The sequence below is a fragment of the Mustelus asterias genome, chromosome 7, assembly GCF_964213995.1.
Source record: "Mustelus asterias chromosome 7, sMusAst1.hap1.1, whole genome shotgun sequence".
NCBI lineage: Eukaryota > Metazoa > Chordata > Chondrichthyes > Carcharhiniformes > Triakidae > Mustelus > Mustelus asterias.
The window spans coordinates 61655284-61678279 of NC_135807.1; the positions used below are offsets into that span (position 1 = coordinate 61655284).

A 22996-nucleotide genomic window follows, 5' to 3' on the forward strand; every position below is an offset into this window, starting at 1 on the left:
CCAGCTTCTACTGACCTGTTGGCCATGTTGTGAATGCACCTTCCTTGGCCATGAAGTCCTGGGGTGGGACTCAAACCCAGAGCTTCTGGCTCAGAGGCAGGGACACTATCCATTGCGCCACAAGGCTTCTTAATAAATTATCATTTTCCCATTATATTGGTATTCTTGCAAAGTGCCATGAGTGCAAGATGAAAAGCTTTGACATGTCTCTTTTTTCAACAATATTATCTTCATGTGTGACTGATGAAGTTGTTGAAAAATATCAGCTCACAAAGATTCTGATGTGATGACATTTATATTTTCCAGTAGATTGATGGTGTGAACCATGTATTTACCGCTCAATGTCTTGTTATGCACATCATCATCATCATCTTCTGGTTCATGAGTCACTTTATGTATATGTTTCTGATGGGATAGCGACAGTCTTTCTCATTGCTTGAAGGTACCTATTGTTTATAGTCTGTTTAGATCAGTGCATGGCTCTTTAGAATAGAATAGAATAGAATAGAAACCCTACAGTGCAGAAGGAGGCCATTCGGCCCATCGAGTCTGCACCGACCACAATCCCACCCAGGCCCTACCCCCACATATTTACCCACTAATCCCTCTAACCTACGCATTTTTTAGGATTCTAAGGGGCAATTTTTAACCTGGCCAATCAACCTAACCCGCACATCTTTGGACTGTGAGAGGAAACCGGAGCACCCGGAGGAAACCCACGCAGACACGAGGAGAAAGTGCAAACTCCACACAGACAGTGACCCGAGCCGGGAATCGAACCCGGGACCCTGGAGCGGTGAAGCAGCAGTGCTAACCACTGTGCTACCGTGCCGCCCTTTGTAGCTGCATTGGCCTTTACTCTAGTGCACTGCTGCTGTCAATGGCCCTTTCTGCCACATGCCTTGCAGAATTGATGGAAAGCTGGGCATTGCAGAAGATCACACCTCCTATGTGGCTTGCTAGGCTTAGGTGTTCTAGTGAATGTGCTGACAATTGGTTTGTGCTTAGGGTCTGTAAGCTTTGGTAATCTGCGAGGATCGCTTCACACTTCCATGAGTCGCTCCTCGATGCAGTACGTTTTAGGCCTGTCTAGCAGATCTTTCTAGAAAGCTTCCATGGAAGTGGATGTGATTACCAGCTCAACAATTCTGCCTGCTTTTTCAGCATTTGAAAAATCACAGTACATACCCTTTTCTCTGCACTTGTTGACGAAGTGGTCTGTGGATTCTGTAGGCTGCTGTTAAAATGACTTGAACTCTTGTTAATGAATGAGGAAATTTATGTTGATTTTGAAATGGACTTCCAAAGTAGTCCATATCTTTTGGGGAACCTTAGCTCTCCTTCCGTTATAGGTCTTAGAGTCACAGACCTTTACAGCATGGAAACAGGCCCTTCAGCTCAACTCGTCCATGCCGCCCAGTTTTTACCACTAAGCTAGTCCCAATTGCCTGTATTTGGCCCATATCTCTCTATACTCATCTTACCTGTTAACATGTTCAACCTGTGTATATTTCCATTCCCAACTGCTAAGCAAATTTTTAGGCCTTCCATGTCTTGTTCGGATACACCTGAATCAGGAAGCCATAGCTTTGTACGCTGCTTAAACATTTTGAATTTGCTTTGTAGATCAGCTGCATTCTAAATCATTCTGACAATATCCCTTTGACCTTCCTTTTTCTGGACCAGCCTCGGATGTGTGTTGCTGTAGTTGCTTTTGCATGCTTGTCTGTAGCTCCGACCACGAAGGCAAGTTGTGGATGGAATACACCGCAGAGTAATAGAGTCTCTGCTTTTTATTCAATTCTCTGTTCAGTAACTCCCAAAGCCGCCTCTTATAATTGTGATCTTCTCTGGCCTGATTTTTATGACTGTTACTTTGTCTTTTGTTTTGTTTGACTTTCCCTTGCTCAATGTCAATCTGGCCCACATCCTGGTCACTCACCTTTCTCCACTGAGCTAACCTTGTGCTGGTCCTCGCGATGTGTTGTTCTATTCGAGGATCTGACAGGCTATGAGCTGCAATCTCACCACAAGAGATTCATCTGCTTGCCAGCTCTTTATTTGAGCATTAGCTTGCTGATGTGTTTCCAAAGCTTGTCTTGACAGTGTTCACACTGCATTTTCAGTACACTCCAATGCTGCATCTTCAGATCAAGTCTGAGCAAAATAACAAAGGTCATCTCGTGTCATGTTGCACAATCTAAGGCTGTTCGCCGTGTTGTTTTTTTAATGCGTTCACAGGATGTGGACATCACTGGCTAGGCCATCCTGAGTTGCCCTTGAGAAAATGGTAGTGAGCTGCCTTCTTGAACTACTGCAGTCCCTGAGGTCTAGGTACACACATAGCGCTGTTACGGAGGGAATGCCAGGATTTCCACCCAGCGACAATAAAGGGATGGTGATATATTTACAAGTCAGGATGGTGAGTGACTTGGAGGGGACCTCCAGGTACTGGTGTTCCCAGATTTCACCTGCTCTTGTCCTTCTAGTTGGTAATGGTCGTGGGTTTGGAAGATGGTGTCTAATGAACTTTGGTAAGTTGCTGCAGTACATCTTGTGGATGGTACACATAGTTGCCATTGTTCGCCAGTGGTGGAGGGAGTGAACGTTTGTGTAAGGGGTACCAATCAAGCAGGCTGCTTTGTCCTGGATGGTGTCAAGCTTCTTGAGCATTGTTGAAGCTGCATTCATCCAGACAAGGGGAGAGTATTATATTACACAGCTGACTTGTGCCTTGTAGATGGTGTACAGACTTTCGGGAGTAAGGATGGGAGTTACTCACCACAAATTCCTAGCCTTTTGCCTGCTCTTGTACTCAAAGTATTTATGTGGCTAGTCCAGTTCAATTTCTGGTCAATGGTAACCCCCAGGATGTTGATAGTGTTGGATTCAGTGATGGTAATGCCATTGAATGTCAAGGGATGATGGTTAGATTTTCTCTTGTTGGAGATGGTGATTGCCTGGTACTTGTGTGGCACAAATATTTTTTGCCACATGTCAGCCCAAGTCTGAATATTGTCCAGGTCTTGCTGTATTTGGACATGGACTGCTTCAGTATCTGAGGAGTCACAAATGGTGCTGAACATTGTACAGTCATCAGTGAGCATCCTCACTTCTGACCTTATGATGGAAGAAAGATCATTTATGAAGCAGCTGAAGATTGTTGGGCCTAGGACATTACCCTGAGGAACTCCTGCAGTGATGTCCTGGAGCTAAGATGACTGACTTCCAACTATCACAACCATCTTACTTTGTGCCAGGTAGGACTCCAACCAGCAGAGAGTTTCCCCCGATTCACATTGACTCCAGTTTTGCTAGGGCTCCTTGATGCCACACTTGGTTGACAGCTACCTTGATGTCAAGGGCAGTTACTCTCACCTCACCACTGGAGTTCACCTCTTTTGTACATGTTTGAACCAAGGCTGTAATGAAGTCAGGAGCTGAACAACCCTTGCAGAATCCAAACTTAGCATCACTGAGGAGGTGATATTGTACCTGTACTTCATCTTGCTGCCACATGTTTTACCACAGCTGATCACCATGTTGTGTTATTATAATAACATAATACCTTGGACTAATTCACTCTACAAGTCAAAAGACAAACAATCACTCATAAGGGATTGGGTAAACACGCTTGGCTTCATTTTTTTAAAGACTAAGTGCATGCGAACAGTTATACATATGTATAAAGCTTGAAGACATCAGAGGTGTGTGTGCTCTGCTCAAAGCAAAAGTGAAACTAAGACTGGATCACACAACACATTTCCATTCTAGTGATGCCATGCCTTAAAAGCATATTCCACCCATCCCCACTGTCCAGGGAAAGAAGATCTAGGTCCTTGTCTTTAGGCTAAGCAAGACCAATCAGATTCTAATTCAATGTGCAGGGTATGCGGGTGGCTGGTAACACTCAGTGTAACTGAACTGAGCACCATAACTGATTCTCCCATTCACCATCCCTGACTACCCAACTATCCCCCCGATCTGACTCTACTAGCCCTCCCCAACCCACCCCAATTTTCCAATGACACCCCCAACCACCTGAATACAAACCACCTCACCGACCCATCCACTTTACGGAGTCACTCACTCTCTCACTTACCTGTTCACTTACTCAGTCACTTAGACTTGGACCTTTCAAAACTTACCTGTGCATGGCAACTACTGTGGTGAAAAGGAGGTGTGTCCTCCCTTCTACTGTCTCTTGTTATACCTGACAATCTTCTCCAGCATGCTGACACATCAATGCTTCAACCAGTATTGGAAAGCCACGCTGGAAAATTGTAAGAAATAAATATTTGCTGACAGCATCAATGCATTCAGCATCAAAACTGACTGGAAGCTCTGGGCCATTGTCATGTTTTGCAATTGCCGCTCATGTACTGCATAGTGCACATGGATAATTTGAAACCCAATCTAGTCGATAGTTACTTACAAATGTCACAAAGTTGCTTTTATCTAAATGAGTTGAAAGAATACAAATGCTCCTACTATGTGCTGGAGCCAAGCTGAAGTTAAGCTATTCTGATGGTTTCAGATTTCTGGTTCCTCTGAATAGACAATAGCCACATGTGGGGGGGGGGGGGGGGGGGGGGGGTAGAGAAAACTCCCATGACTACAAGATTGCGTAATTATACCTGACTTCCTTCTTCATTTTCACAGGCTGAATTTAGAATTGTTTACAGCGAAAGATGTCATGGAGCGTCAAGTAAAGGTCCTTCACCTGAGGGAAAAGGTCTCTTCCCTGGCTGCACTTCTTCTGGAGACTAACCATGGTGGATTCCCTGTTATTTATCAACTAGAACAAGCCCATGAGGAAGTATTTATAGGAAGCATCACCAGGTGAACAATTTATGTGCTAGAACCCCACTGGTGTTGTCACTTAATGTTATGAATGAATGTTGATGTATTGTATCGGCCTGATGGTTTGCACCTTTGAACAATAAAGAACCACTGAGCAGCTGGTAGTAGTAACCATCATGTCAGGAGTGTTGAAACAAACAGTTTTATAATGATGCATGAGCAAATCTAAATCCGAACCACATTGGTTGGGAAAGAATGATTTCAATTTAACTCCTAGTTGTCCAAAGGAACTTTTGATTTAAAAAATGCATGTGATATTAAATGAAATGAAAAGAATTCACAGGAAACAGTCACATCTAATGGTTTTTATAGCAGTTGGCATTAATTGTTAACAAAATATTTCGCAGAACTTTGCCTATAGAATCTCTACAGTGCAGAAGGAGGCCCATTGAGCCTTTGCCGACAACAATCCCACCCAGGCCCCATTCCCGTAACCCCATGTATTTACTCTGCTGGTCCTCCTGACACTAAGGGGCAATTTAGCATGGCCAATCAACCTAGCGTGCACATCTTTGGACTGTGGGAGGAAACTGGAGTACCCGGAGGAAACCCACACAGACATGGGGAGAACGTGTAAACTCTACACAGATACTGACCCAAGCCAGGAATCGAACTTGGGTCCCTGGCGCTGTGAGGCAGCAGTGCTAACCACAGTGCCATTGTGCCGCCCAAAGCTTTAGCCTCTGAATCAAAGTGAGAAACCACATTCTCACTGATATATATATATATGTAAGGTGCTGGCCAGTTTGCTCTCAGTATTTTGCATAAAATTCCTCAAGTGGGTGTGAAGATAAACGGAAATTGCATTCTGCTTATTCTGAAATAAGAAAGCGCCTTTCTGTTGCTCAGTATTTGGTGTGTTGTTTGTTTGAAAACTCTAGAAATATATCAGAGGTCTTTGCCAGCTGGACAAGAATGGTGTAAGACAATCCAACAAAAAAAGTAAAGCAGTAAAAACAAATAATTAAGATGTATTATGGGACACTGGTCACAAAACTCCCAGCTGTGTTTGAAAACAAAATCTATTTTAATTTATGTAGTTACACTGTGCAGTTGATACAAGAACAGATAAGCTAGCAGTGGATACTCTACCACAGCCATGTGGTCTAACTGACAATCTGACAACAGTTTCTGTATTTTTGAAGTGCTTTCTTAGTGTTACTCCTCATTCCTTTCTGTTATTTACTAACTTTAGCTGAGAGAGTAGGTGAGTAACCTTCTTGCAAACATCTGTGAATGTCATCAAGAGATACATAAGTTTGAGAACGATTCTCCCCTCGGAAAAATTGAGATGCTCATATTTATGCAACACTTGTTATGCCACCTAAATGTCTCAGATTACTTCCACAATAAATTCCTTTTTGTTTAGAAGTATTGTTTAGAAGTATAAGATTGTTGTTCATTGGGGGAAAACAGCAGTCATTCTGTCTGAACAATTCCCTAATAACTAACATCAATAAGATGAATGCTGCTACTTAGTGAAGGTTAAACGCTAGCCAGGATACCAGAAGAACTCCCACTATTCAAGTAATGTCCGCGGGATCTTTTAATGTTTAGATAGAGAGGTCATCGGTCTCTTCCAAAGATTTTCCTCCTCTTCTAGAGTCAGATACAAGTGAAATACAGAATTAACGGGGGGTATATTATGGAGGTGGCGGGGTCTCAGCTACCAGCTGGATGCTTGGTGAGAAACCCATGTTTTCTTCTTCGGAGCCGGCCCATTGAAATATGAGCCAATCAGGCCATCAAGAACAAAGAACAAAGAACAAAGAACAATACAGCACAGGAACAGGCCCTTCGGCCCTCCAAGCCCGCGCCGCTCCCCGGTCCAGGATTGAATCCTGAATCCAGGATCCCCGCCCAATTTTCTAGCCTATCTACATACTAATATCCTATCCCCGAGATGTCCCTCACAGCTATGATGCTTTGTTCATCACAACCTATTAACTCACCCCTACCCCCCCATTCCAGACCATGTGATCTCCAGGGAGAGGCGAAAACCCAGAGTGAAAACCCCAGGGCCAATATGGGGAAAAAAAATCTGGGAAATTCCTCTCCGACCCCCTGAGGCGATTGAAACGAGTCCAGGAGATCACACTGGCCCTGATCGGAAAATGCTTCCCAACCCTATTCATTTCCACTTCCACGAACACCATATGAATTCCCTGCCCCCGAGACAGGTTCCCAACTATCCGCAGTCTCGCTCTGTACTGGCACCAGCAAGATGATCATAGAATGAAGCCTTGAAACGAGAAACAAAGAACAATTAGCCCGCGCCGCTCCCTGGTCCAAACTAGACCACTCTTTTGTATCCCTCCATTGCCACTCCGTTCATATAGCTGTCTAGATAAGTCTTAAACGTTCCCAGTGTGTCCGCCTCCACCACCTTGCCCGGCAACCCATTCCAGGCCCCCACGACCCTCTGTGTAAAATATGTCCTTCTGATATCTGTGTTAAACCTCCCCCCCTTCACCTTGAACCTATGACCCCTCGTGAACGTCACCACCGACCCGGGGAAAAGCTTCCCACCGTTCACCCTATCTATGCCTTTCATAATTTTATGCACCTCTATTAAGTCTCCCCTCATCCTCCGTCTTTCCAAGGAGAACAACCCCAGTTTCCCCAATCTCTCCTCATAACCAAGCCCCTCCATACCAGGCAACATCCTGGTAAACCTCCTCTGTACTCTCTCCAAAGCCTCCACGTCCTTCTGGTAGTGTGGCGACCAGAACTGGACGCAGTATTCCAAATGCGGCCGAACCAACGTTCTATACATCTGCAAATCAGACCCCAACTTTTATACTCTATGCCCCGTCCTATAAAGGCAAGCATGCCATATGCCTTCTTCACCACCTTCTCCACCTGTGACGTCACCTTCAAAGATCTGTGGACTTGCACACCCAGGTCCCTCTGCGTCTCTACACCCTTTATGGTTCTTCCATTTATCGTGTATCTCCTCCCTACATTATTCCCACCAAAATGCATCACTTCGCATTTATCAGGATTGAACTCCATCTGCCATTTCTTTGCCCAAATTTCCAGCCTATCTATATCCTTCTGTAGCCTCTGACAATGTTCCTCACTATCTGCAAGTCCTGCCAGTTTTGTGTCGTCCGCAAACTTACTGATCACCCCAGTTACTCCTTCTTCCAGATCATTTATATAAATCACAAAAAGCAGAGGTCCCAATACAGAGCCCTGCGGTACACCACTAGTCACAGGCCTCCAGCCGGAAAAAGACCCTTCCACTACCACCCTCTGGTAGGCCTTACCCGGGATCAAGGACCGTGGGGGCAAGAAGTCCTGCCTGAGAGCTGCCAGCAAATCAGAGGCTGGCAGCTCTTTTGCTCAGCAGTGCCACTGAGGAGGTGGTGGCTGCTATTGGAACAATCTTTAGCCCGATGCTCAGGATTGCAAAGTGACCCCGGTTGGAGGTAAATGATAGAGGAGGGGGCTTCATGGAGTTGGAGATCCTGGGGCAGAGGGGTGAGGGGGATTAGCAGCAAAGGCAGGGGCAGGGGCTGGGTCTTAACAACCCCCTTTCCCAACGCCATGTGCCTCATTCAGGCACTGAATTCCCTTACATGAGAACTCCCTGCCTGGAAAATGATAAGCAACATGCACAGGTTTGTTTGTCACGCTCCCTGCGTGGCGAGACCCCCCCAACAGCCACTGGGTTAATACCAGTGGCAGCAGGCTAATGCCCTTATGGGTTTTTTTTTGCTACATAAAAGCCTCAGTTGGCAGAGAAGCAGGGAGGCCATCCATTTAGCATGGCCAATCAACCTAGCGTGCACATCTTTGGACTGTGGGAGGAAACCGGAGTACCCGGAGGAAACCCACACAGACATGGGGAGAACGTGTAAACTCCAGACAGATACTGACCCAAGCCAGGAATCAAACTTGGGTCCCTGGCACTGTGAGGCAGCAGTGCTAACCACGGTGCCATTGAGCTGGAGTCGGGAATGTGGTGGGACCCCCACATACCACCATCCTAACTAATTAAATGCCACCAACACCTCCAAACTTGTCACCAAAGGGTGAGGGGGGAAGGAGTGGGGAGGGGGGAACAGAGGTATAAAATACTAACCCTAAAGTCATCATGGGGAGTAATGTAGCTGTATCAAATGTTGGCATTTGTCTGTGTATTGACTCCACATCACTAACTGGGAAATCATGAAGGCATTGTGGAAGCGGGTTGACTAAATATATTCTTCGACAAATTTAGGTTGTGGATTCTTTGCTGAATAGCATTAGCTATTTGTCATAAAATTAAAGCTGAATCGCCTTTGTAAAATTTATTTTTCATTTGCTTTTCATAAAAATGAATGAATATAAATCATTTTAGAATATTGTAGATTTGTTCTTTTCTCACTTGAGTCCAGTTAGAGTGACAACCATGGCTCAGTTGGTAGGACTTTCACCTCTGAGTAACAATGTTCTGAGCTCCAATGCATTACTGAGGGAGTACTGCACAGGCAGAGGTGCCATCTTTCAGATGAGACTTTGGACCCAGGTCGCATCTGCTCACTTGGATGGTTGTAAAAGATCCATGACACTATTTTGAAGAAGAATAGGGAAGTTATCCCTGATGTCCTGGCCTAAATTTACCAGTCAATCAATATAATAAAAAGAATTAGCAAGTCATTATCCCATTGCCATCTGTGGGGGTTTGCTGTGCATAGATTGCCATGTTTCCAACGCCATTAGAGTGACGACACTTCAAAAAGTACCTAATTAGCTATAAAGTTCTTTGAGACATGCATTAGAAAGGTGCTAGATAAATGCATGTCTTTCTTTTCTTTTAGGAAAGGGAAAATTAGGAGATGATATGAGTGCAGTTTTCAAAATTCTAAAGCAACAAGATAGTGTAGACTATGTTAATGTACTTCACCTTGTCCAGAACAGTCGAACCAGAGGACACAGCCTGAGCTTGAAGGGGGGCCAATTCAAAACCACTCTACAAAACAATGGGCATGGATTTTGCAGTGATAATAACAGTGAAAGGGGGGGTGGAGGGGGGGGGGTGGAGGGGGGGGGGGTGGAGGGGGGGGGGTGGAGGGGGGGGGGTGGGGGGGTGTGGAGGGGGGGGGTGTGGAGGGGGGGGTGTGGAGGGGGGGGGTGTGGAGGGGGGTGGGGTGGAGGGGGGGGGTGGGGGGGGGTGGTGGAGGGGGGGGGGTGGAGGGGGGGGTGGAGGGGGGGGGTGGAGGGGGGGGGGTGGGGGGGGGGGGTGGGGGGGGGGGGGTGGAGGGGGGGGTGGAGGTGGGGGGGGTGGAGGGGGGGGGGTGGAGGGGGGGGGTGGAGGGGGGGGGGTGGAGGGGGGGGTGGAGGGGGGGGGTGGAGGGGGGGGGTGGAGGGGGGGGGTGGAGGGGGGGGGTGGAGGGGGGTGGAGGTGGAGGTGGAGGAGGGGGGGGGGCACCTCTATCCGCAGTGCCCTTTTATCTTTGGGTGCCACCGCCCACTCAAAGTCTGGTAACACAGGACCTCCTTCCACCCCACCCTCTGCCTGGCCTCTCCTCCGACACCCCAATCTTCCACTGTCCACCTCACAGGCCTCCCTACCACCTCTGCCCTCAGCTTTCCAAAAATGACCACTTTCTGGAATCCACAGCCCTGGGGACTGTGTGCAGTTCTAGTCCTGTCTCCCTCTGCAGGGCAGGAGAGCTGCCGGCCAATCACATTGGTTGACCGTTCTCTAAGGCAGGACTTCCTCCCGAGTGAAGGGCGGTAGCCCTGCCTGCAGCCAATTACTCCTTAAATCATGGTGGGGCAGACAGTGTTGGTGGGAATGTGTTCTCCGGATGGTGGGAAGGGAAAACCTGGCCTTTATGTTCTTAACAGCTGGTCCCATGTATATCCAGTTTGCTGTTATGAGGACTCAGGGTAAAGGTGTTCCCACTGTTGCAGCAGGGCATGGGGTGGTTTACTCTTTAGCAACTTTTACAGTACTGGATATAGGGGTGCTTGGTGCGAACACTGCATGCAAATAAAGGGAGAGTCGGGGAATCTTCCATTTTGCGTTAGTGATATTCTTTCAATTGGTGAGAAAAATAAACAGAAATTCTGATGCAAGATCTACTCCAGAATCATTAACCCATCTTATCTCTTTACAGGTGTCAATAGACCTGCTATGTATTTCAAGCATTTTCTGTTTGTATGAACATCTTCTAATTGTTGAATTCTCAATTTTACTTCTAATTTATTTTGGGAGTAGGTTGGAACTTTGTCGAATCTTGGAAAATGAAATGCTTTTTGAAACCCAAAATGAGGGGAATTACAAACAACATGTTCAGATTAACTACAATGAGGTGAGGATTGCCTTGATCAGCTGTGATCACATTGAATGGTGGTGCAGGCTCGAAGGCCCCAGTGGCCAACTCCTGCACCCACTTTCTATGTTTCTGTGAATGATCACAGAAAGTAATAATATTCATCTTCTCCAGTGCCCACTTGCCTTATGAACTCAACTTCTCGGTGCCTTAATTTTTATTCCTCATTTAGATCTTGCTCGCCAAGATTCCCACTTGTTCCGGGCAGCAAGTGGCAAAATATCATATCGCCCAAATGCTACCCGCTGACATCAGAACTGTGTTGGGAATGCATCCAGCCATTGTGCAGGGTTTTCTTGGGAATTTGGGATGCTATGGGGAAAGGAGGGGTGTGTGGAACATACTGCTGCGGGTGAAACCTACACTATAATACTTCCCAGTTTTGTAGATGTGCTAGCTGGCATAAACCATAGGGGTGAACTGTACACCTTTTGTGTTACTGTACATCCCTGGCAGCCCTTCTCTGCCATTGCTCTCTATCAAGCTAAGTACTTGGGGAGGATTGAAAATTGTCATCAGATTTCCAACAGAGAAACCCAGCTTGCATCTGAACCTCAACATCCCAGGTAACAACTTGTCTCAGCTACAGCATATTTTTTTATAAGAACAGTTGGAGGCATGAAGATTACAATTTGCCACACTAATCCTCTAATGAACAATTCCACAGGAACTGACAAAAACAAGAGTCATATATGCCTTCAGTGACACATAATGCCCTCAATGTGGAAACTTATGAGAAGCGATTATAACAATAGCTAGGCACTATTGCAAATCTGCTGGTGGCATGAAGGGGTCTGCTGATAGCAATTTCTAGGCTACTGCATTGAAATGCTCTTAAAATTAAGCATGTTTTCAATAGCAATTGAATTCATATGCTGCAGGATAAATTATTGGGTCCATAACCATAACTATATTCTTAAATGACTTAACAGTTGCATTGAACTGTGACTTACATCACATACTTTTTATTACTCTGACCTAAATGGCTAGAAGGGTATGAGACAGGATGGTTACCATTAAGGGCAGTGTGTAGACCAACACAAGAGAGTTATTTATTTAATCTGTACACATGAACTACAGGAAACATGATAGCAACCCTTGGGCATTAGGCCCATTCCCTCACTAATATTACCTAATGGATACCGTATGTATTCTGTATTTGAATGTGATTCTGATTTTTGTTTCAAATATCAATGCCCAGTGTTCAGACTGTGCATCTGCAGATACTGGGGCTGAAAGTCTGCAATGTTGTTTGTGCTGCAATAATTCCACCAGATCAACACTTCTGCCCACTCATGAATTAAACTTCTATCCTGTCAAAATTCACAGGATTGGCTCATTTTCATCAACCAAAAGTGTATCCCTCATGTAACCTGGTAATGAATTACTGGGAAGGGGAGGGGGGGGGGGGGAAGGAAACTTGTTGCAGGATTTAAAAGCTGGAGTGAACCTACAGACCACATGCAGCACATTTATATTTCACTTTAGAAGACTCTAGGTTGCAAAAATGTCTGGAGTGACATTTCAAATCTCTGAATTTATCATACCCTGTTCATGTTCCCAGTTAAGTGGATTCTGCCATTGTTATTAGCATAGGAGAGGCTCATGCATGAGGACTGCGGGAGTGTATAATGGAAAGGATGTGGAGATGCTGGGGTTGGATTGGGGTGGGCACAGTAAGAAGTCTCACAACAGCAGGTTGAAGTCCAACAGGTTTATTTGGAATTACAAGATTTCGGAGTGCTGCTCCTTCATCAGGTGAGTGCTTTTCGAAACCCAAAATGAGGGGAACTACAAGCAACATGCTCAGATTAACTACAATGTGGTGAGAATTGCCATGATCAGCCGTGATCACATTGAATGGTGGTACAGGCTCGAAGGGCCGAATGGCCCTCACCTGATGAAGGCGCAGCGCTCTGAAAGCTCGTGATTCCAAATAAACCTGTTGGACTTTAACCTGGTATTGTGAGATTTCTTACAATGGAAAGGATGACAGGCAAAGTAGACAAGTCATTCTCCAGTGCTGGTTGTCTATTCAGAGCAGGGCCAACGTATGTGCTTTTTCTCCATATTTCCATAGAAAATATTCACTGATCTAAGGAAAGAATAGTTCACATATATATTATTGTAGTCAGACATGTATTTATTTTTGATTTTTAAGCAGTCTTGTAACAATTTCCTGTCTTACATATTTGCCTTTATATGCCACTTAGAATTTCTGATGTTCTAAACTTTCCCCATACATGCACCAACCCACAAGTTGTTACCTTCGAGCTGAATTCTAAATTATGTTTAAGTTGTGTGGTTGTGTCGAAGCAAATAAAGAAACAGCACTACTGCTCTATGCTGCTGGACCTAACAAATTCAATGCCATAGTTAAGGATAGTGCTACAAATTCCATGAACTCACCAGGTGTCAAAGATAGGAGAGCATGAGACCAAGGAGGTTCTGAGCAAAGAGTTCAGCAGGGGGTTCTGAGTTCAAAGTTTGACTGACAGTTTAAAGAGTTTAGTAAAGGATTAGCTAACCTTGATGTGAATTCCAAATAGAAGTTTGTTTGTATAAGAAAATAACCACTAAGGAGATTTAAAAGCTTTGACTAGGCTTTATGAATGGGAGATGTGTTTCACTATCAAGTATGTAGGAGTGAGAACTGCATAAGATTGTTAGAAGTTTATTTTTTTACTTCTCCTGTGGTCTGTCCATGGTGGATACTGGGTGAGTGACTATGGAGTTGGAAGGTATAATGGGCCACTGGGACATGAGTTGGTATTGAGTTGGCATTGATGAGCTGTGGGGTTGTGGGGGGGGGTTATGAAATGGTATTGAGATGATATGGGGGGTATGAGGGACAATAGGAGTGAATGGGATTCAGGAGTTGGCATTGTTGGCATGGAGGGTATGAGGGTCCAGGATAGTGGTTGGAGGGTGGATGTTGAAGTGAGGGAGTGAGGGGTCAGGGCTAAAAGGCTTAAAATTCTATTACTGAGTGAGTCGGGATATTTCCCAACTTGTGCTACCTGCCTTGGTAGCCAAAATCAGTCCCCTGGTGTTTGTTTCTACGTGTGCATTGATGAGCTTTACCTCACTGTCAACTCTCTAACCCTTTGAAAGTCTCTAAGTGATCAGACTGCTTGTCCAACATCCAATACTGGACGAGCAGAATATTCCTCCAACTAAATATTGGGAAGAACAAAGCCAATGTCCCTGCCACAAATGTTATTCCCTGGCGACTGACTGAATCTGTCTCTCTGGCAAATGTCTGATGGCAACCTTGTTATCATACATGATCCTGAGATGAGCTTCTGAGTTCATACCCATCCCATCACTCGGACCATCTAATTCCACTTCCATAATGTCACCAGAGTCTGCCCCTGATTCAGTGCAGCTGCTGTTGAAACCCTCTTTCATGCCTCTAGACTGAACTATTTCAATGCACTCCTGGCTCACCTCCTATATTTTGCCCTCCTTAAACGTGAACGTATTCAAAATCTGCTGCCCTTGTCCTAACCAGCACCATGTCACATTCACCAATCACTCCTGTGTTCACTGACTTATAATGGCTCCCAGATAAGCAGCAGCATTAGAACATAGAACAGTACAGCACAGAACAGGCCCTTCGGCCCACGATGTTGTGCCGAGCTTTATCTGAAACCAAGATCAAGCTATCCCACTCCCTATCATCCTGGTGTGCTCCATGTGCCTATCCAATAACCGCTTAAATGTTCCTAAAGTGTCTGACTCCACTATCACTGCAGGCAGTCCATTCCACACCCCAACCACTCTCTGCGTAAAGAACCTACCTCTGATATCCTTCCTATATCTCCCACCATGAACCCTATAGTTATGTCCCCTTGTAATAGCTCCATCCACCCGAGGAAATAGTCTTTGAGCATTGTTTTAAAATTCCCATCTCTGTTTTCAAATTCCACAGAGAACTCACCTCATCCTATCTCTGTAACCTTCTCCAGCCCTACAACTCTCTGAAGTACCTGCACTCATGCAATTCCGACCTCTTGTGCGTTGTCCAACTGTGCCTTCAACAGCCAAGGTCCTAAGTTCTGGAATTTCCTCCTCAAATCTCTCTGCCTCTTCATCTCTCTTTCTGGCTTGAAGGCATTTCTTAAAACTTTAGCTTCGGTCATGTCCTAAACAGTTTTATTCTGGCTCAATGTCAAATTTTGTTTGACAGTGCTCATGTGAAGTGTCTTGGGATATTTTACTATGTTAAAAGCTCTATATAAATCTGAGCTGTTTTTTAAAATTCTGAGTCTTGTTCTTTGTAATTTATGAATAGATATCAGTCAAGTTGCTGAACTCAACAAAGATAAATCTTCTCCTGAATAAGTACAGAACTGACAACCGATATAAGGACTACTATGTCAATCTGGTAAGCAGTGAGCCAATTGTACAAAAATCTGCAATCAGAGTGTTGACTCTATGTCATTATTTACTGAGCATTTTTGTATGAGCAATAGGGTTTTACATAGACAGTAATTGAATCATTTGTCTGTTGTTTTGTAATGGGTTTTGTTAGTCCATAACAGTCTTGTGAAGTTTAAGAGTCTACCTTTATTAGTTATTATACTTCAAACAGAAGACTATCTTGAATACGAAGCTCTAACCTTTTTGTTCATTAATGTTGAAAATCTAACTGGTGTAGTTCTTTCAGGAACACGTAACATGTTTATAGTAAATTCCCGCATTCTCCACAAGACTGAGCATCACTTATTTCAGTCTATTATGTGATAGTAAATCATTCTGATATTATTATCATTCATGTTCTCTGAACTGTCTACAGTTTGCTCCCTCAATTTTCTTTCGACTCTTTGGAGTTTATAATACACACTAAGCACAGTATAATTTCCCTATTGATTTCTTAATTCTATTTATAAGGATTCAATATTGTTATAACCCATTAGATATCCTTACTTTCTAAGGCTGTTATGGAATTTTTTATTAATGTAACCATTCCCACAGCTCCCCTACCCACCACTCCCCAATCATATTTCTCTCTTTCTCCTGAAAATGTTACAGCTATGAATATTAACATAAGACACAACATAAGAACTAGGAGCAGGAGTAGGCAATTTAGCCCTTCGAGCTTGCTCCACCATTTAATACGATCGTGGCTGATCTCATCTCAGACTCAACTCCACTTTCCTGCCCACTCACCATAGCCCTTCAAACCCTTACTTATTAAAAATCAGTTCACCTCTTCTTAAATTTAATCACTTCATTCCCCATGCCTATTATGAGATACATATGTAATCATAGTTTTGGTTATAAACCTTTCACTGATAAGTATTTTTCTTTGCTGTTAGTTCTTCTGTCATTAGCTTTCTCATCCAAGATTTTACTTCAGTAATGCACAATACTATGAACCATAGAACAATTGAAAGATTACACTGTAGAAGGAGGCCATTCAGCCTGTTGTGTCTGCGCCAGCCAACAAATGGATAAAAAGAAACTAGCTGCTTATTTTAATTCCCATTTTCCACCACGTTACAGATCCAGATCCAGATCCAGGTACTTGTTAAATGAGTTGAGCATTTCAGCCTCAACCATCAGCTTAGGCAGTGAGTTCCAGACGCCCATCTCCCTCTGGGTGAAAAAGGTTTTCCTCATGCCCGCTCTAATCCTTCTTTCATTCATCCTACATCCATAAAGTTATCACAATTCAACAGAAAAGAGAAAAAAGAACTTTCAGTCGTTATGGCTAATGTTTAGTCGGCAAATTATCCCTTTCTACAGTTTCTTCAACAGTTTTTCCTGTCTTTTGTGTCTGCTGATGTATAATTACTTCTTAATGTTTTGATTCTGAATCTTGGATCTTAATTAGCTTTAACAAGCATAATGTCAATTAGGTAGCAGTCTCCAGTTATATTTAATTGCTTTCCAGAAAGCTTGAGAAAATCCCTCATGTTTGATCCATCTTATCGGACTTCTGGAGTTCTGATCACACATTCTTGTAGTGTTCTGCTGAACCTAGGTCGCTTATGTTAAGGTGGTGGAATTGGGCTCCGTAATGCCAGTATTTGGGTGTTACACAGCTCCCCGAAGTATCGGAAATTGCATTTTTGTCACACGCATCACTTCTGATGGGAAATGCAGCAGATAGCACCTTTATAAAAGTGTTTACACACATGTACCCAATGTCCATCAGCAGCACGCAGAACAGGCAGATCATGACAATCGTCAGTGTCCCACACTGATTTGACATTAGTGCTGCAGTTTTGAGTTCCACTCTCCAGACCATCCCCTCATACAGCTGAACACGTTGTTAAATAACATGAAGGTCCTACCACCAGTATTATTTAAAGGGATCATCAACTACTTGCAAGTTAGTTGGCAGGAGCTGCAATTCTATGCATTTTGGATGATTCTCCTAGTTGGAGAAGGAGGTGGAGAAATGTGCTCAGCAGAAGAAAGATGGCACTTATGGAGCAATTCTCATAACTGAACTATTTCCTGCACTCCATCCCTGTACTTGGAGTTATACTCTTGACATTGATATCTGTGGCTATCTCTTGACTGTGCCACATAAGCAAGTGCCTGGAGGACCCTGAGGATACAAGCCACATCTCCTTCTTTCCAATTCTTCATTAAAGACTTTCAGTGCGGTGACCAAACATCTGCACACTCCCGTAGTTAGCCATTGTTGATTGTAAAGTAATTCCTAATGATCTCAGCACCTTGCGCAATCACAATGCACTTACCTTTAAGGGATGCAGACTAGTTTTAAGTAGTGCTAGACATTCAAGATATTGCCCCTCCTCCTGCTGCTGGGTGCAACTAATGAACAACGTGAGGATCACTGGTTGCACATGGAGATCATGGCAATGCATAGGCAACTCTAAATTGGCATCCTACCTCAATTGTTCATGGTGTGCATCATTACAACATATTACAACATATTTACATCAGTGAAACAAGTCTTTTGTCTCAACTAGCCTATGGCTCCTCCCCCTCCTCCATCTAAATCCATCAATTTTTTTTCTTTCACATGCTTATTTAATTTCCTCTTGAATGCATCTATTACTCATCTCAACTGTTTACTGTGATGATGAGCTCTACATTCTAACTATTTCCTGAGAAGTCCCTCCTGAATTTCCTATTGAACTTATTAGTAACCACATTATATTTATAGCAACTGGATTGTTCTGCTCTCCCTACAAGTGGAAACATTGCCGCGATTCTCACAAAAGCGCTGAATTGGCGGGAAAACAGCAGTGGCGATTCCCCCCACCCCCTCACCCCAGCAGACCTCCCCCACTGACTCTCCCCCCAACCAGGGTCAGATCCCCCCCCCCACCCCCTGGGAAGGCAGGCCCCTCCCCCCAGCAGACCACTCCTTCGCCCACCCCAATCGCTGCCCTCCCTCCATCCCAGACTGATCCCCATGCAGAGTGGAAGCGGGACCCCCTTACCTTCACCAATTGCCGCTATGCCGTGCCCACAATAGGCCCCATTCCCTTGGCACTGCCCGATGCCCAATGGGCAGTGCCAGAGTGTCCCCAGGCATGGGCACTTTGCCCCTTGGGCAGTGTTGGGGACACAGGCTGGCACTGCCAAGGTTCCCATGCCCAGGGGGCACCACCCCCCGGCGCCCGACTCTCTGGGGGGCCCCGATTGCCCCCCTTTCATTCCAGCGGGGTCTCCCGCTAGTTCCCCGAACGTGGGGAGCTACTCTAAACCCTGCCGAAATGAAGTACTCCTGGCGGGGTGGGAGATTCAATCGGGACCAGTAGGTTCCTGATAATTAGACTTAAAAGACATTTAAAACATATTAAAAACAGATTCAAATGACTTACCTGCCTTCCCGCCACTTTGCAGCGTGGTCTGACTGGCAACTGTTCTCTGACTCTGGGAGATGCGCATGTGTTCCCGGCTCATGTGCAAATCCCTGTTCAAGGCTGTCGACGCGCATCTCCTACTCCGACTCGCCAGAAAAGTTGTGGATCGTGATGGGAGAATTGTGGCCATGGAGTTGGGGGGAGGGGGGGGGGGGGTGGGCGGGCTAGACATCGGGGTGCTCTGGAGCAGGGGGGTCAGGGCTGGCCCATCAGTTGTTGTGGGGGCCGCGATCGGGCCATGGGGGGGCTGGAGGGGCAGCACTGTGGGGGTCCCAGGCTGGCCAGCGATCATGCGCAGTGTTCCAGGACCGTCAGACTCCGGTGCAAAAAGCACCCCCCTCCCCGGGTTTGTGATGAGATTCATGATAGGGACTTCTGCAGTGCACAGAGTGGGGAAATTCGGGTGAGAAGTTGAACTGACAAAACAGTTGGGATCTAGAGCAGTTTTCTCGCCAGTTCAGCGCTTTTGGGAGAATCGCAGCCATTGTCTCTACATCTATCCTATCAAAATCCTTTCATAATCTGGAGATTTCTATTTGGTAACCACTCAGCCTTCCTTCTTTGGAGAGAAGAACTGTAGCCAAATTAATCTTTTCTGATTGAATTAACCTCACAGTCCTGGTGTAATCCTAGTCATTTTTTTGCAACTTTGCCAGTGACTCCATAGCCATTTTGTAATATGGAGGCTAAAACTGCTCACAGTCGAAGGACATGGGATTCTTTATGGACTTTATATACTGTTTTGTTTAACTGTGCTGATTTTGGAAATCTTTGATCTGATATTATCTGCACACGGATTCAATTATACGGCGAACTACCTCTTTAAGGCTGCCATTAACTATTGTTTCCAGTTTGATAAATTGTCTAGATAATTTATGTTACCTGAAGATACCTGTCTTTTGTTGAGAACAGCTATTAGTCAGTCTTCCTCAGCTCTTTTGTCTATTGCCTGTAGAAACCATACATCAACCAATCAGCAATGACAGTCCATGCTCATTTTTCTCTCCAACGAACTTATATCATTTTCCGAACACTGGGACTCCGACACTTGACTGTTGTTGACTTGAGAAACCGTGTCCTTGGCATCATTACACGGAAAGATCTGATGGCATTCCGACTTGAAGAGAAATTGCTTCAATCTGAGAATTTGGAATCAGACAATGATAGAAGATAAAAAGTTTCTGGTGGAAATCTGTGTCGACCACAATCCTCATTAAGAGGGGAAAGTAACTTAAATGTATGAATTGTTTATGATAAGTTGTTCATAGAACATCCTCACAGCTTTGAACCTCTGCTTTTCAATTTTGCTTTGTAATAATCTCCATTTTCAGCTTTCTCCAGACAGCCCTAGAATCATAGATCATAGAATCCTACAGTGCAGAAGGAGGCCATTCAGCCCATCGAGTCTGCACCAACTACAATCCCATCCAGGCCCTATCCCCTTAACCCCATCTATTTACCCTGTTAGTCCCCCCTGACATTAAGGGGCAATTTAGCATGGCCAATCCACCTAACCCACACATCTTTGGAGCGTGGGAGGAAACTGGAACACCCAGAGGAAGCCCACACAGACACGGGGAGAGTGTGCACACTCCACAGAGACAGTGACCTAAGGCCGGAATTGAATCCAGATCCCTGGCGCCGTGAGGCAGCAGTGCTAACCACTGTGCTATTGTGCCGCCCTCAAGGGGGTGATGTCACTTAGGGAGAACACCTTCTTCAGAGATATTCAACAGTAAGGGATGTCTCTTTACCAGTCTCATAAAGAAGAATCAATTTTCTGTGTGTTAAAGTTTTTCGCAAGTGTTGACTATATAAATTCAATTAATGGCCATCATCCTACATATATTAATTCACATTTATACACCTCATTTCTTGATTGCAGTGGATTGCAACTTACATAAATGTGTGGGAGTGTGGTTTGCTGCAGATTAGCAATGAGTTTCAAGTTTTTTGGGGAAACAAAAACAGCCTGGACAGTGCTCACATTCTTAGTCCTCAGGGTTTCTATAATTGTTGTACAATTATCTGGGATAAGTACTGAACAAGGCTTTAGTGCAAGAAATTATTTTACATAGGAATATTTTGCCTTAGATATCAAAAAAAGCATTCTAAAATCAGAAACGACCTGAATCATGCACATTTTAGTGTGATCTTTCCTTTCTAATTTATTAAATTTACATGTTGCTATGGCTTAAACAGGCTTGTCCAACCCTTTCACTTGGGAGAGGGGGCACGTTTCATTAAGGGGCTGATGAGCAAATTTTGGAAAAATAAGGGCTGGAATTTTCCAGCCGTTGTTGCTGCCAGCGAGGACGGAGAACTTGGCGCTCAGCCAAATCTTCGTTCACTGCAGCGGGACCAAGAATTCCACTGGCATGAATGGCCGGAGAATTCCGGCCACGGTTTGACACAGCACTGAACATAAATTTCAAAATGGAGTTGTGGTATGAAGAAGAGAAACAACTTTCTCAAAAATAAAGCGATGCCAAGTCAATAAATTGGTAATTTAAAAAGAATAATTAATAAAGGTCACCATGAGTGAAATTTACTCACCATCACCACTTTTCCTCCCACAGTCCAAAGATGTGCGGGCCACATTGATTGGCCATTCTAAATTGCCCCTTAGTGTCCCGGGATGCATAGGTTAGAGGGGTTAGTGGGTAAATATGTAGGGATATGGGGATAGGGCCTGGGTGGGATTGTGGTCGATGCAGACTCGATGAGCCGAATGGCCTCTTTCTGCACTGTAGGGTTTCTATGATTTCTATGATTCTATGAGAGTGTGAAAGGGGCAGACTCTGCTTGACTGGCTCACTCTAATTTATTGATGCTCATTCACTCACCCACACCCACTGTGTGAGTGGGTGTTATTGTGTGTTGCTGTATGGGAGCAAGGGTGAGTAGGAATCCTGAGACTGTGAGCAAGTCAGAGAACTGCACACATTCTCACAATCACTCGCTCTGTCTCTCACACACTCGCTCAATCACTTTCTGTCTCTCCCATAGTCTCTATCCCACACTCACTCACTCTCCCTCTCACACATTTTCTCTCTCTCATTCTCCCACACACACACTCTCTCTTCCACACATTCATTCTCTCTCAGTCTCTCCCACACATTAACTGGGATTTTCTGGCCCTGTCATAACGGAAACTGCCGCATGGGATTCAGCGGCCCAGTCAAAAGTCCATTGATTTTTGGAAGGACTGGACGATTCCAGCGGCAGGCGAGGCTGGAAAAGCCTGCTCATTCTCTCTCTCTCTTTCCAAAGCACTCTCTCTCTCTCCTACACCCCCAGTCAGTCAGTCACTTCATCCTCACCCCGCTACCTTGGCTGTCCTCACCATCGCCTCCAGTCTCTTCCAGCAGGGTGTTCAGCCTCCTCCCTCTGGCCTGGTCCGACATGGCCCGGCAATCAGCCTCCTCCCCAGGCCTAGCCCGTCATGGCCTGGCAGTCAGCCTCCTCCCCAGGCCTGGCCCAGCCTGGCACGGCACAGCCGCGAGTCTGGTCAGTTATGGTAGCCAGCTGTCTCCCTGGCCTGGTAGCCACTCTCTCTCTTACCTACACCACTTCTCCAGGTTGCTTCTCTTCCACATGTCTGCAGCAAACACAAGAGAGGAGTGACCTATGATTGGAGCAGCAGTTGCTTTCAATATCTTCCACTTCACTTGCCAGCATTTTAAAAACTGCCTCCGGGGTCACAATGGGGGCTTTGAGGGTCACATGTGGCCCATGGGCTGCATGTTGGACAAGCCTGGTGTAAAAGATATAAAACAAAATCCCCGCATAATGGTAATCAAGTTTTAAATATATGCAGTTTGTTCCATTCTGAAACATCTATGCTTTATAATCTGCTTTGCTCTTTTCCACTGACTTTTATTAATATGCTTCATTTTATTTAATATCATTTTTGTTAAATTATAAAAATTGGAAGTAATATGAAAT

The 22996-nt window shown here is 44.9% G+C and overlaps 1 protein-coding gene across 1 annotated transcript in view; it reads left to right on the forward strand.

Annotated features, from left to right (window-relative positions):
• Positions 1 to 20222, forward strand: part of LOC144496098 (chloride channel protein C-like) — a 99901-nt gene extending 79679 nt beyond the window's left edge. The window contains exons 14-16 of the mRNA XM_078217068.1: positions 11078 to 11171; positions 15490 to 15582; positions 20004 to 20222. Coding sequence (XP_078073194.1) covers positions 11078 to 11171; positions 15490 to 15582; positions 20004 to 20222 — 406 coding nt within the window. The remainder of the gene's footprint in view (positions 1 to 11077; positions 11172 to 15489; positions 15583 to 20003) is intronic.
• Positions 20223 to 22996: the final 2774 nt, after the last annotated feature.